At 41.8% G+C, this 13,255-nt stretch overlaps 1 protein-coding gene across 5 annotated transcripts in view; it reads left to right on the plus strand.

Moving 5' to 3' along the window:
- Positions 1–12,079, plus strand: part of XRCC4 (X-ray repair cross complementing 4) — a 162,623-nt gene extending 150,544 nt beyond the window's left edge. For 4 of the 5 annotated variants that reach the window (XM_071580525.1, XM_071580529.1, XM_071580527.1 and 1 more), the window contains one exon: positions 11,284–12,079. In XM_071580525.1, coding sequence (XP_071436626.1) covers positions 11,284–11,389 — 106 coding nt within the window. In that variant the 3' untranslated portion in view covers positions 11,390–12,079. The remainder of the gene's footprint in view (positions 1–11,283) is intronic. The other variant, XM_071580528.1, reaches the window with a different exon arrangement.
- The last annotated feature ends 1,176 nt before the right edge of the window (positions 12,080–13,255 follow it).

Genomic DNA, 13,255 nt, shown 5'->3' on the forward strand with positions numbered 1-13,255 from the left:
ATCTGTTTTTATCACACTTCTGTGGTCTCATTTCTGATTGCTGGCATGTAATAGACACACAGAGGTGCTGAAGATGAATGACTCAGTGGGATAAATCAGTCACTTCCCTTCGCCTGCCACTGCCCCCAAGGCTTCATTCCTTTTTTTGATCCAAACTTCAAAAGAATTGTCCTGAATGTTTTTGTTATACCATTTTTCACTCCACTCTGCAGAAGGGGGATGGCTGTTTTTATCCCCTCTGGTTTTTGAAAGCAATAGTAGAGAAATCTCACACGAGCTGTTTCCTTTCATGATTTTCTGATGTTTAAAGCCTTGAGGAGAACTGGGTGGTTCTGATAAGCCTTCAGTCCACTTCCAAACCTTCTGAATTTGCTTGTTTTTGTAATGCTGGGAACAGGTCTAAGGTGCTTACAGGAAGAGAAACAACATCTTACTGTATAAATTCTGCCTGGGAGCATGAGTGTTTCTACTGCTCTGGTTCTGTAGCAGCTTCAGTAAACAAATAACAGGGGGTTTTTTTTCTTTCTATCTTCTCTTCCAACTCTTTCTTCTGCCTTTTGAGCTCTTGCTGTTATGAAGAATCAGATAAATGTCCCTATCTGGTCATTGAGCTGTTGTGGAGGGAAAGGAAGGAGCAGTTTAGGTCTGAACACCCTCCCTTTTTGTAGGTACAGACAACTTATCTTTTTTCATACAATGTCTTTTTCCATGCACAGAGGACACAGAATGCACCTTGTTTTGGCAATTTGATGATTTTTTATGATCATAAAGCTTGTGTGACAACATCTGTGTGTAGCATTAGCATCAGTGCTGGCTCTGCAGGCAGCTGTGGGGGGACCTTTAGGCAAAGTATGTTCTGCTGATAAATCTCAATATTCAGGCTAAAACCTCTTGACTTATTTTATATCTTTTTATTATTTTTTCCTCAATGCAATGTGTCTCCACCCCAGAAAATGAGAAACAATAGATAAATTTTGGATGAACACTCTTCCTACACCCTTGAAATTTCTCTCACTCCCACCCCATCAAAGCGCCTCAGGGCCCTGTAGAATCCCAGAAGATAAGTGGCTAAAGGGTGTGTAATATTTTTTTGCTAGTAATATCCAATTTATTATTTAAATTTGGTGGTTTGTATAGTGTTTTGGTGTTCTGCAGTTAAATGATGTTTCCTTGGTCTCACTGCATTCTCAGCAGAAAACCGCCTGCAATCTTTTTCTTCTACAACAGGGAAAGGGTAAACTCCAAAGAATTATGTTAAGCTCAAAACTTGACAGTTTGACAGTCCCAAAACCTGACTGTAATTGCTTTCCTTGGTTCCCACCAGGTTTAGAAGGAGTTCCTATTACTGTTGCCTGAATATTGTATTGCAATTAGCAACACCAAGGATGAAAATATAGAATAGATTTCTCTTCTCATAGTTCTGGTGGAAAGCTGGTTGATGAATTATTTTAAAAGCAATGTTGGTTATGGAACAAGGAGTTATTAAGCTAAGCTTGAATGAAAATCTGGGCTTTAGACTGACTTCTGAAAAATTATTCTTCCTTTTTTTTTTCTTTCCATAGTGATACCAGGAATGCTTTCAGAGTGCCAGATTAATTGGGAAGCTTTTGAATAAACTATTTTTACCTTAGAACAGTGCTTGAAAATAAAATAAAATAAAATAAAATAAAATAAAATAAAATAAAATATTTAAAAATAAAATAAAATTATATACAATAAAATATAATAAAATATAATAAAATAAAATTATATTAAATAAAATACAATTACATAAAAAATAAAATATTTAAAAATAAAATAAAATAAAATAAAATAAAATAAATAAAATTATATAAAATAAAATTACATAAAATTACATAAAATTGCATAAAATAAAATAAAATAAATATTTAAAAATAAAATAAAATAAAATAAAATAAAATAAAATAAAATACATAAAGGCTTTGGGAACAACTCGTTCTCTTAAATGGTTTGCATCCCTTTGTACTACCTGAACTACCCATGCAAATAGTGAGAATTTTTTCCAGGCATGAGGCAGTGATGTGCTCTTTTAGGTGGAAACTCCTGTCTTGCTCTTTCTCTCCTACTCTCTTTTGCAAAGTACGCATTTCAGACAGAGTCAGGATTCAAAATGCTAAAGCTGTCACAATCTTACTGAACAGCAGACAGTGTGTTCCCTGTGATGCTGGACTACAAACCTACTATTGGTTCTTATTTCTTTTTTTCCCCTGGAAATTAAAAAACTGATGCATCAGGTAAGGAGGTGTCCTTGAAAAATGTGCATTACTCTTTTCCTGTTTCCCAGTTCCATAGGGTGGACAAAACCAGATGGTTTTCCATGAAATGGACTTGTTACCAATAACTCAAGATGCAGGTGTAATTCCATTTTCAGTGGTATACCTGGCTTATTTTCCGCAGGCAGCATCTGTGTCACATGAACACCATGAAAACTCTACTCTGATTGGCACCTGCCTTCTCCTAATAAAGTCCCAGTTGCCCTCCCATGTGATGGTCCCTTTTCTCTTAATGCATCTGTGAGATTAAAAATTCCTCTGCAGCACCGTGCTGAAAATCAGAAAAAGTCAAACTATCTCAATTTGTCAGTGGTGCAGTACCTGGGCAATTTCCAAGGCTCTCTGTGTATTAAAATTTTAGAATGTGTGTGGCTTGAATGTTTCTTTTAACACCAGGAAACTTTGCTGCAGGTAGTTGAGGTTTGTGCCAATATATCACAACTGAAGGTAAAATCTGGGTTGGGCTGTGAAATTAGACAGCCTTGTAAAGAAGATTACTGTGCATTGGCATCTAATCAATTTTGTCATGTTCCCCCCTTTTCATTGTACTCTGTGTTTTCTGCTGGTTTTTACCCAATCTGTGGAGTGTCTTCAAGACTCTGGAAGTTTCCATGGTCTGGAGGGGACAAAGGGACATGATGTGAAAGAGAAATGTTCCTGGATACACCAAAGGCAGCCCTGGCTCAGGGACCCTCCAAGGGTTGGAGGCTGGAAGAGCATCTGCCCTTGGCCTCTGTGGGCAGCACTGAGCTGACCCAGGGACAGCTGTTCCCATCTGGCAGTTTCTCCTTCCCATTGCCTGTTTGGGGTTGTCTGGCACTGCCAGTTCCCTCCTTGCAGGACAGCCCTGACTTCACCTCAGTGCAGGTCGCAGTGGCCAAACTGATGAGTCTGGTGTGTGTGTTTTGGTCACACCACATGTGAATTGGAGCCTACAGGTGTCTGTGCCTGGGAGGGCAGAGTGCAAGGGGATGTCCCCCTGTCAGGGTGGTGAGCCCAGGGGCACCAGCATCACATGTCACACCCTCTCTGTGCTGGGTTGGTGTTCTTGATGAGCCTCGTAGTCCAGCCCCAGCTGCCTGAAGTCTATCCAAGACCCTGTTCTTAAATTCCTGATGGACCAGGTGTCTGGAAAACCCTGAAGCCTGCGCAGAAACACCTAGTAGGGGGCACTTGTGATGCATGGGCTTCCTGAAACTGTTCCCAGAACTGTGGAAAGGTTTTAACCAGAAATTTCTCTTTGAAGTTCCAGATGGTGATTCTCCTTCTCTTGCCCCTTGTAACTGCCCATCAGTTCCTTCCTCAAGAAGACATGGATGACTTGTTGATGCAGGGACATATGTTGGCTGGTGGCCATTCTGGGCTCACCCTTGGGGAAATCACCATCCCTGCCAGGGCGTGACTGGTGCTGGTTTGGCACCAGTTAAGCCATGACCTTAATTACCATAATGCTGGAGAGGGCTGTGTGTGCAGGAGTGAGCTGGGCATGCCCCTGGCTCCTGGTGCAACTTGTATGGAAACTGTTCTGAAGTCTCTGAAATTTAGGGGCTGAAGAATCTTTCTGTGAATTTGACCTTTTCATGAAATAAAAAGTAAAAGGGTCCATTAGGAAGAAAAACCTGCTTTATATCAGAATTTTCACCAAACCATCTTTGGTTAGTTGGGGTTTTTTTGGTTATTTGGAGATGGCACAACCTTTCTTAGGAATCTCGTACTCTGAACTCTTTTGCAGCATTTACCAAGCAAGAAATGACTTGTGTCTTTGGTCTGTGGTTAAATGCTCCTGGTAAAGTTCTTACTGCAGCCACTGCTGCTGAGGCAGACCCCGAGAGATCGGGTGGGTGGAAACCTGTTAGAGCTTTGGGGGAGAAAATCTGGCTTTTGGAGCTCGCGCTACAGGCTGTCTTACAGGAATTGCATCACGACCTGCAGATATTCCTGCTCCTTACAGTAATACAACAAATTCTTTGAAAGTGGCCTCTTTACTCCAGATAGAAGCTTTGATAGTTGGACTCTCCAAGGGAAGATTGTTAAAGCATCTTGACACAGACCCAGAGTGAAAACAAATATTATCACTGAGTTAAGAGGTTCAGGATACAGAGCCACTCTATCCTCAGCTCACATTCATTTACTTTCCACACCCCAAAGTCTACCTGTGCCTATTTTTCCATTATTGCTTGTGTTTTCAAAAGACAATAATCTGTGTCCTTTTGTTTGTTTGTTTGTTTGTTTGTTTGTTTGTTTTCCCCCTGGTTTTGGTACTGCTGCTTGAAAAGGTTTCAGCTCTCACAGATGTCACTGTAGGCAGGGGCTTGATCTTAAATATGAAAAGTTTGATCTTATTTCATAAAAATATGAATGAATTTGGATCTGTGGCTGCAGATGGGTCAGGAGGAACATATTGGGAGAAGTTGAATAGGAGTTAAAAGGCAGCAGAAAGAAAAGCAGAGTTCTCAGTGCTAAAACAATTTTATATTCAATAGAGACCTTTTAGAGGGGGCAAAAAGCTTGTGGTACTTTATCTGCTCTACCTTAGCTTGTAAATTGAATCCTGCTCCTAGTTTATTCAAGTCACTGCTCCCAGATTTATTAAAAATTCGCCTGCTGCTCTTTCTGAGTGCATTTTGTCATTAGAGATCACACACCTAAGTGATACCCACATGCTCTGCTGATCCAGAGTGGTTTTCTGCAATAAGCTGATTAAAGTGAATGATCCAAAACCTGCAGAGCATATCTGTAGATAATAGGTAATCTGGGCATAAATGGGCTCCTGAGGGTACCCAGGTGTACATGTACAAACTTTTCAGCAGGGAGAATGTGCTTCATGCACTCACAGGAGCTTTTGAAAGATCATTTTATGGGTTATGTCCATGGATTCTTCTACATCCTTCTGAGACAAGGATGTTTTTAGCTGTAGCTTGTAATTTTAAAGAGATATCAAGGCACTCTAGTCTAGTATTAAGAGGCAACCTTTCATCATATGAACACTGAACTAATCCATTTTTCTTTCAGAATAATTTAAATGCTATTAATTTGTGAAGTGGAGGGTTTCATTCTGTAGCATTAAATGCAAGGGATGGACCCCAGAGAGCTGGAGGCTGAGCCTGGGGTTCAGGTGGCTTTGGAAGCACAGACTCAGGCTTTAAACTAAATACTTTGACTGCATTTTTCTCCAGTTAAATGCTCTGACTTTTGTGGTTTGTTTCAACATGGTTTTCAGTTGTAGCTGCCATGTTCAGTCACCAGATTTTGGGGTGGAAAACCCACCCATCTGCAGTTCAGTGCTGCAACAACCACCTCGGGCCCTCCTGTCCTCAGGGCAGCAGAACATGCATTTCCTATCTGAGAAATCAGTCCAGGGACCTCTGTTTGCCCCCAGGTCTCTGGGCACTGTCTGTGATGCCCCTGAGGGGAGAGGGAAGGGTCAGGGAGACCAAGGAGCTGCAGGTCTGAGCCTGGAGTGGGACTGTGACACATTTTAGCCTGTGCTGGTGTTACATAAATGTGTGTGTGATAAAAGGTGCTTAATTAATGGCCATGAGAGACCTCTCCCAGCATTTGCCAATACATTTGCAATGCATTGGGTTTGTGAAAGACCTAGACAAAATTCCTAGACACACTCAGTTTTCCTTTGCTCTTTACTTCTGTAGCCATGATTAGGAGGTTTGTGATTTTTTCCCCAGTGCAGGCAGTGTGTTCCTAGAAGTCCATGTGGTCTAGTTTATTTAAGCAGGAAGGAGTTTAAGTGGAAATGAGCCACAGAAATGTGTGCCACTTGTCTAAACCAAATATGGTTTCGGCTTTTCCTTGTAAGTGACATCTATTACTACATTTTTAAGTAGAGTTTTGTTAGTAAGCATCTGCAAATGCTTTTGATCAGATGGAAAAATCCAGAGATATATTTATATTACTAAGCCAGAATGTTCTTTTTCAATAAGGACCTGCACCAATGCCAACTGAAGTTAATTGGGAATTTGCAACTGAAAGGATACAAGTCCCTAAAGAAGTTTCAGTTTTGTAGAACTCAATAAATAGAGTGATTGATTGGCAGTGTTGTGAACTGATCTGGACTGGGTATTGGAAGTGATATCAAATATTCAAAGTTATATCATTAAGAGGTATAAGATTATCTTCTCAGTTTAGCAGCCTTATTTATGAGCTCTTGCTGCAATCACTGTGCCAATTTATGAGCTGCTTGAGGGACTCCAAGCCCACTTTCCTCTCTCTGACAGATTCCAAGGGTATATAAAGGCAGAAACAAAAGCAACTTGTATAAGTATAAACCAAAATCATCCCCATTTGATAGTTTTTAGTTTAGAAGAGTGTCACTTGCAGGAGCTGAAGACAGTGTTTAGTGGTGTTCCTGGTTCTTGAAGTTCTGGTTTAAGCTGCATTTGCTGAGGGAATTCCAGGCTTTCCCTACTGTGCAGGGGTGGTGATGGATGCAGGTGCAGCTGCAGATTGGCCTCCAGCCAGGGGCAGAAGCTTAATAAGGAACACTGATTCCCTGGCTGAACATTAAATATGTGGTTGCTGCATTGAAAATATTCTTCATTAACTGTGTAATTGAGCAAGCTTATTGTTATTACTGTTCTTGTCTGTCTGGTGACCTTGACTGGGGCCAGGCTGTTTGCTCAGTGCACTGAGCACAGGAAAATGCCACACATGGACACCTCAGGAATCATTTTCAGCTCTTTCTTCAGTATTTTTCTGTAGTTTCCATAAATTTATTTTGGGGCCAGGTGTAGGTTGGACTCTGGTGGTCTTTGACACCATCACTCTATTCAGATGGTCGACATGGGCAGAAAAAAATGCAATTTCTTCACGGAGGGAAAAGACCATGACCTGTAATTTCAGGTCATGATGCTGATGGTGTCCAGCGAGTTCCTCAAGACTTGCTGGGCTTTGCATTTTGCAGAGACATTTAGGAGTATATGGGCTTGTTTTATATAATTTCTGGGAATAAATGCCAGCCTAGACTACATCTAGAAGCTGAATAGTCCTAATACTGCCAAAATGTAACACGTTTTATTTTTTTTTTCCATTCTATATTGAATTAAAAGGAAAAGTACCTTTGTAATTTATCTTATATTGTAGTCGTTGTAGCATATCTGTAAAGGGCAATACCATCACACTTTTAATCTCGGGTAGCTTCCATTTAGTCTACCTACATTTTCAGTATTCCACCTTAAAGAGCTGTCTGCTCATGGTGCTCTCAATGCATCTGCTCATCCAAGAGCCTTTCCCCCTCTTCTGTTACACTATTTCTTTTCATGGTTAACTTTCCTCTTTTTGCCCACTAGCCTGGGATGTGTCCCAGGAGCACTGGGAGCATCAGAGAATGTTGGTTATCCCAGGCCAGGATTTCACCATAAGCTTTAGTTACTATTTGAGGTGCCTCAGAAACTTGAGGTTAATTCTGTAATGACTGAATTCTCTGTCTGCGAGCTGCTGCTGCCACCTATTTTTATGGCACTGAGGAAAGGATATATCAGATTATATCTTCTGCTATTATCTGCTCATGGCATTAAGCCTTCATTAAGATCAATGTCAAAAAGACTAAAGTGAACCAGGAAAACAAGATAAAGAAAGATGTACACTCGGAGGAATTCAGCCTCTTCCTAAAACCCTCGTGAGAGCTGAGGTCCCCTCTCAGAGAAATGCCAGCTCATGGTTGGAACTGGTTATTTTAATTACCCAAAAATGAGGAAAATAATGTAATGGTTCAAGGGCACAAGGATGCCTCCTGTGTTACTCAAGTTTCTCAGAAGGTCTTTATATCTACACTGTTTTACAAGGGTATTTCCCTTTCCAAATCCCACGGGAGTTGCTCAAGGACAAAAACTGGAGCAGAATCATAACCACAGCATGCTGGGCTGTCTCTAAAAGCACAGCAAAGTGCAAGAACCCTTCATCCTTCAGAGAAAAATGGTTATTTGTGTAGCTCCTCTGCAGAGCCATCACCCTGCATGGCTTCAAGCTCCTGTGCTGCTCAGGACCAAAGTGTTGTGTGTCTTCTGTTCCCTGTGGCTCTTACTCAGCTGTGGAAAGAAATACCAAGTCATGTAACCACTTTCTTCCAGGTCCTGGGCCAGGATCTCAGCTGGTGTAAGTCAGCAGAGCTCCTCTGACATTATTAGTGCTCCAGTGATTCACACCAGCTGTGGGTCTGGTCTTCTGTCTCAATTTGTGAACTAAATGTCAGGAAATATGAAATGATCTCTTATAGTCAGCAGTTCTCCAGATGTGTTAATGGAGTTTAAGTTTACCAAAAGGCAGGACTTCAAAAAGAGATCCAGCAGAAGAATAAACTTTTAAGAAGAATGCCTTACTTACAGGCTTTTTGGCAAGAGGGGGCTGTACAACTCACTGCAACTTAAAGAAATTAGCTCAGAAATGCATTGGGATGTGGTAACACGGCCTCACTGGGAACCCAAGAGTCAAGATAATTCCACAGCACAAAACAAGCTGTTGGCATTCAGCGACTAATTGCCATGCAAATAGCAATCACTGAGTCTTAAAACCAAAAATGAACTTTCTTCTGATCTCCGTGTGAAAAACCTAAAGCTTCCAGCCTGGGAGTGTAGCTGGTTCATTCACAGGTGTTACAGCTTTTGGAGACTAAATGAGGACCATGTTGTTACAAGGACACAGAAGCTTAATAGTTCTCACTGCGTAATGTTAAAACTCAACATCACATCCTGGCCTATGGATGTGATCTGAAATACAGTGTTAAAAACAGTTGTTTTAGCCAATGAGGATGAAATTCATGTTGACTTTGCTTAAGCACCATCAGGCTTAAAAATCCAAAAATGCTGGAATAGGTGAAACCTCACAGTCAGCAAATGTTGGGCTCAGAAGTCCTTTATTCTTAAAGGCCCATGTAATAAATGAGCATATGCTCAAAAAAAAAATATTCCATACCTGAAATATTCTATGGTGGCACAGAGGCCTTCGCAGTCTAATTTATTTGCTAATGAGACCTTCAGAATTAATTAAAATGATCAGTGTGCGGCTCCACACTGTCATTTACATATGTTGTTCCCACTGCGGGCTCCAAGCTTTGGATACACCTGGAAAAGTAAAAGAGCAACACCCCTTCAGTGAGTGAACTGGAATGTAAATCTGTTGGGATATGCTGCCTGTATTTATTTTTAAATTAGGGTAGAAATCAGTTGATTTCCAGCATCAGAGCAGTGTTCAGTGCTCTGAGGTCTCTGGCTGAGTCCCCAGTTCTGTCAGGTCTGTTTCACTGTTGTCCCAGTGACTTCTGGCGAGACACACATCTGCCTGGGTGTCACTGGGCACCAAAAGGAGAACAAAAAGTGCTGGGGCACAAAATTATTCAGGGCTGAAGAGGAGCATTTTGGAAGAATTTCCTCACAGAAAGCGAGTTAGACTTTCAGATAAAGTAATTACCATAATCTGAATGTAGCAATACATTGAATTTAGAGGGGTTTGCAGAACTGGAGTGATGAGTGGTGGTGAAACCCTTCCGAACGCTGGAGAACTCTGGGGAAGGGAAGGGACAGATCCAAGACTCAACCTTTACTGGGGCTTTGCTGATTCCTCAGGAGCACAAGAGGAACGACATGAAGCTCATTCCCCGGGGCCACAGCAGGAATGAGAGCTCTGACCATGGACTTGAGGAACTTGCAGTGGGAAAAAATGAGTTGTGCTTGGCCTGGTGATTTGGGGAGCTCACTGCATTTTGGAATTGCAGTGTTTCACAGAGACTTCTGCTCCCTGGAGATTTCTAGGGATGAGTTTTGGCTCTGAGTCAGTTTGGATCCGAGTTTAAGAAGTTGCTGAACTTCATTTAGTGTTGGCTGTACAGTGTGGAGCAGGTGAAGACAAAATGAGTGCTTGAATCAGTCTGGAAATTAAGATTTTAGGAGTTTGTCTCATTGCACTGAGCCCTCTCAGGGCAGCACTTGAGGGCAACACTCTCTCCCCACCATGCCTGGTCCTCCCCATCCTGGGGGAGGATGTGTTGGCCTTGGAAACATGTGAATCTCTCACCTGCTGTCAGGACTGCACCAGTGCAGCACACCTGGGCATGAAGCCATCTGTGAAGTTCCAGCCAGCCTCAAATCCTACAAGCATGTCAGGTCTGATTCCTGCTTCCTGCACCAATTCCCTCAGCCCAGTACTGAGCCAAGACTGGGAGATAATGCCTTGTTTTGAAGGCAGGGAGTGATGCTGACCTGAAATATCTTGTCGCTGGAAATGCATATCCCTGGGACTGACAATTCTCTGAGCTCACAAAAGTTTAAGGGCCTGAATCAGTTCTTGTGTGAGGGAGAGGGATCCAGTTCTTCTGTCCCCAAAAGAAATCCCACTGAAGTCACTTCTGTGCTCTGTGGCTTGCAAAGGTCCTTGGTAAAATACCTATTTGGTGTTTCTGAAATGGCCACTCATGTAGGTTCTGATTCTGCCAAAATTCCAGCCTATAATTAATTAAAAGCATCCATCTCAGTATCTGCAGCATCCTGGCCTCACAGAGGAACATGAGAGTCTGGGGATTCACACCTTTCTGCTAAGTATTTTTCTGCTCTAATTTTGTTCTAATTCCCTTCACAAAGTCTCTGTACATGTAAGATTAATTCCTGCAGGGATCAGGAGCTGTTGGAAATGTCCCTGTTTTTGGACACACAGGATACCTTACTTTCCCAGGGCAGAGCCTCACTGGGGAATGGTGTCTTGTACTCTCAGCGTGTTTCCTGCATCTTTTCTTCCCTCCCTCACTCTCCTCTGGATGAAATGGTCATTGCAATGAAATAGCTGAAGCTGTGACATTTATAAGCTGAATTTCATCTGTTTGTTTTGCCATCACCACCTCAGCCAGGGATTGGGTCTTACATCTTCAATGTAACGTTAACAAAAAGCTCAGAATTTGCTATAAAGGGTTACTTTGGCACAGTATATGTTGGAATTATTTATATCTCTAACCAGATCTGTTTCATATCCCTTTGCTTTATATTTCCAGACCTGATCTGGCCTCACAGAAGACGTCAGGCCAGCATTCCCTGGACTGGAACCTGGAAACACTGGAAAACACTCGTGAGCCAGAGGACCTCTTCGATGACATCTAGCCATGTGTGGGCTGGGAGACAGAGAGACTGGTACTTCTGACAGAAATAAGCTATAAAACTAAAAGGCTTATTTATAGAGTAGAGCCAAGATCTGTGCTCTGAGGTGGTTTTCAGTGGCACACCCCTCTAAACCCTTCTGCACTGCACTTGTCCCCGTTCTTCACTGTGAGGCTGTAGACCTGATTTGTGATGTCCTTAAAAAATAAGTTATCCTCTCTGTAGGCCTTTTATCAAGTGTATATGGGAAGGGAGAGCACCACTGAGGTGTTTTGCATCCTCACAGTCTCTGCTGGTTGTATTGAGGTTTTCCAGATGTCCCCAGAGAATGTCAGACACAAAGAAGATTTTAAGGTACCACTGTACTTTCCCTTATATGCTGCCCCTTTCTCAGCTCAGCCTAGGCATGGTCTAGATGAAGCATCTTCAGCTTTGTTTGAGATGCAGATATGTATTTAGAATAGTCTCTTCTGATCCAAAGCATCCAAAGGAACACCCTTTTATTTGAAGGTTCTCTACAGCATTAATGCATTATAAGGTGGCCTTGCTCTTAGAAGTAAAGTGTTTCTAAAGTAGATAGTTCCTCTATTTTAACCTCTAGAAACCCAGAGCATTAAAAAAAAAGTCATTTTTGATACTTCAACATTTTCGTTAAGGTGATTTCTAAAAAGAAATAAATAAAATGCATTCTGAAAACACATCAATTTTGTTCTTATTTCGTTAGACACTATGAGTAAAGGCAGGAATTAGAAAGTGTGTTAATGAGCTTTCCTTGCCCCAAACTGATGCATTCATTTGGATTTAAGGCTTCTCCAAAGACAAAGTGAACATGTATTGACCTTCAGCATTAAAAATGAAGAGCTAAGCATAAGCATCAGGTTTCTGCTTGACTCAGTTCTTGTTTGAGGGAGAGGGATCCAGTTCTTCTGTCTCCAAAAGGAATCTCATTGAAGTCACTTCTGTGCTCTGTGTCATTTCTGTGCTCTTGCAAAGGTCCTTGGTAAAATACCTACTTGGTGTTTCTGAAATGGCCACTCATGTAGGCTCTGATTCTGCCAAAATTCCATCCTACAATTAATTAAAAGTATCCATGTCAGTATTTGAAGCATCCTGGCCTCACAGAGGAACGTGAGGCTCTGGGAATATTATATTTGAGCATTCCTCCCTGGCAAACATGGTCACAGCATTTTAAACTCACAAAGGGCTTTGGGACAGTGTTATAAATCACACAGTAAAAATAAGAATGGCCAAAATATTTTGCTTGCTAAAAAGTCTTTGTGCCTGAGAAGTGACAGGACCACAAAGGGCCCATTCATACACCCATTCATGGGCACGGCCTGATTTAAAATCTTCCAGTGCTGATCTGACAATGCTTTCAGCAGAACCTCCTGCATGGTTTCGGTTTTAAAGTGAAAATGCTCCATGACTTAACCCTGAGTGCAAGAGCTTGGTTTAATTGTGCCTGTGGCAGAAGGTGAAGGTAAGTGGAGCTGAACATCCCACAGAACTCTGCTTTCTGGAAGCTGTTTGTTCCCAATGTTGTTGTACAAATAGGAAATCCTGCATGCTGCTGGCAGATGCAATAAAGTCTGTCAGGGAGTTCATTCTTTCCTCTTTTTTTTTTTTTTATTTTATGTGAGACTTATAGAGTCAAGCCAGGGGTTGAATAGAACATATCATGGTGGGTGGATACACACCTTGGGCTGAGAGAGCACAGGTGTGTCCATTGAGGGCAGTCATGGTGCAGAGCCACTTTCCATCCAGCTGAGAACAGTTTTATTCACAGGGACATGTTTTATTCCCCCTGGAAATCTATGTACAGTATGTCAGTGTGCACAGCCCTGTGGGAAGTGTCAGTGAAATCCTCCT

The sequence above is a fragment of the Pithys albifrons genome, chromosome Z (genome assembly GCF_047495875.1).
Source record: "Pithys albifrons albifrons isolate INPA30051 chromosome Z, PitAlb_v1, whole genome shotgun sequence".
Lineage (NCBI taxonomy): Eukaryota > Metazoa > Chordata > Aves > Passeriformes > Thamnophilidae > Pithys > Pithys albifrons.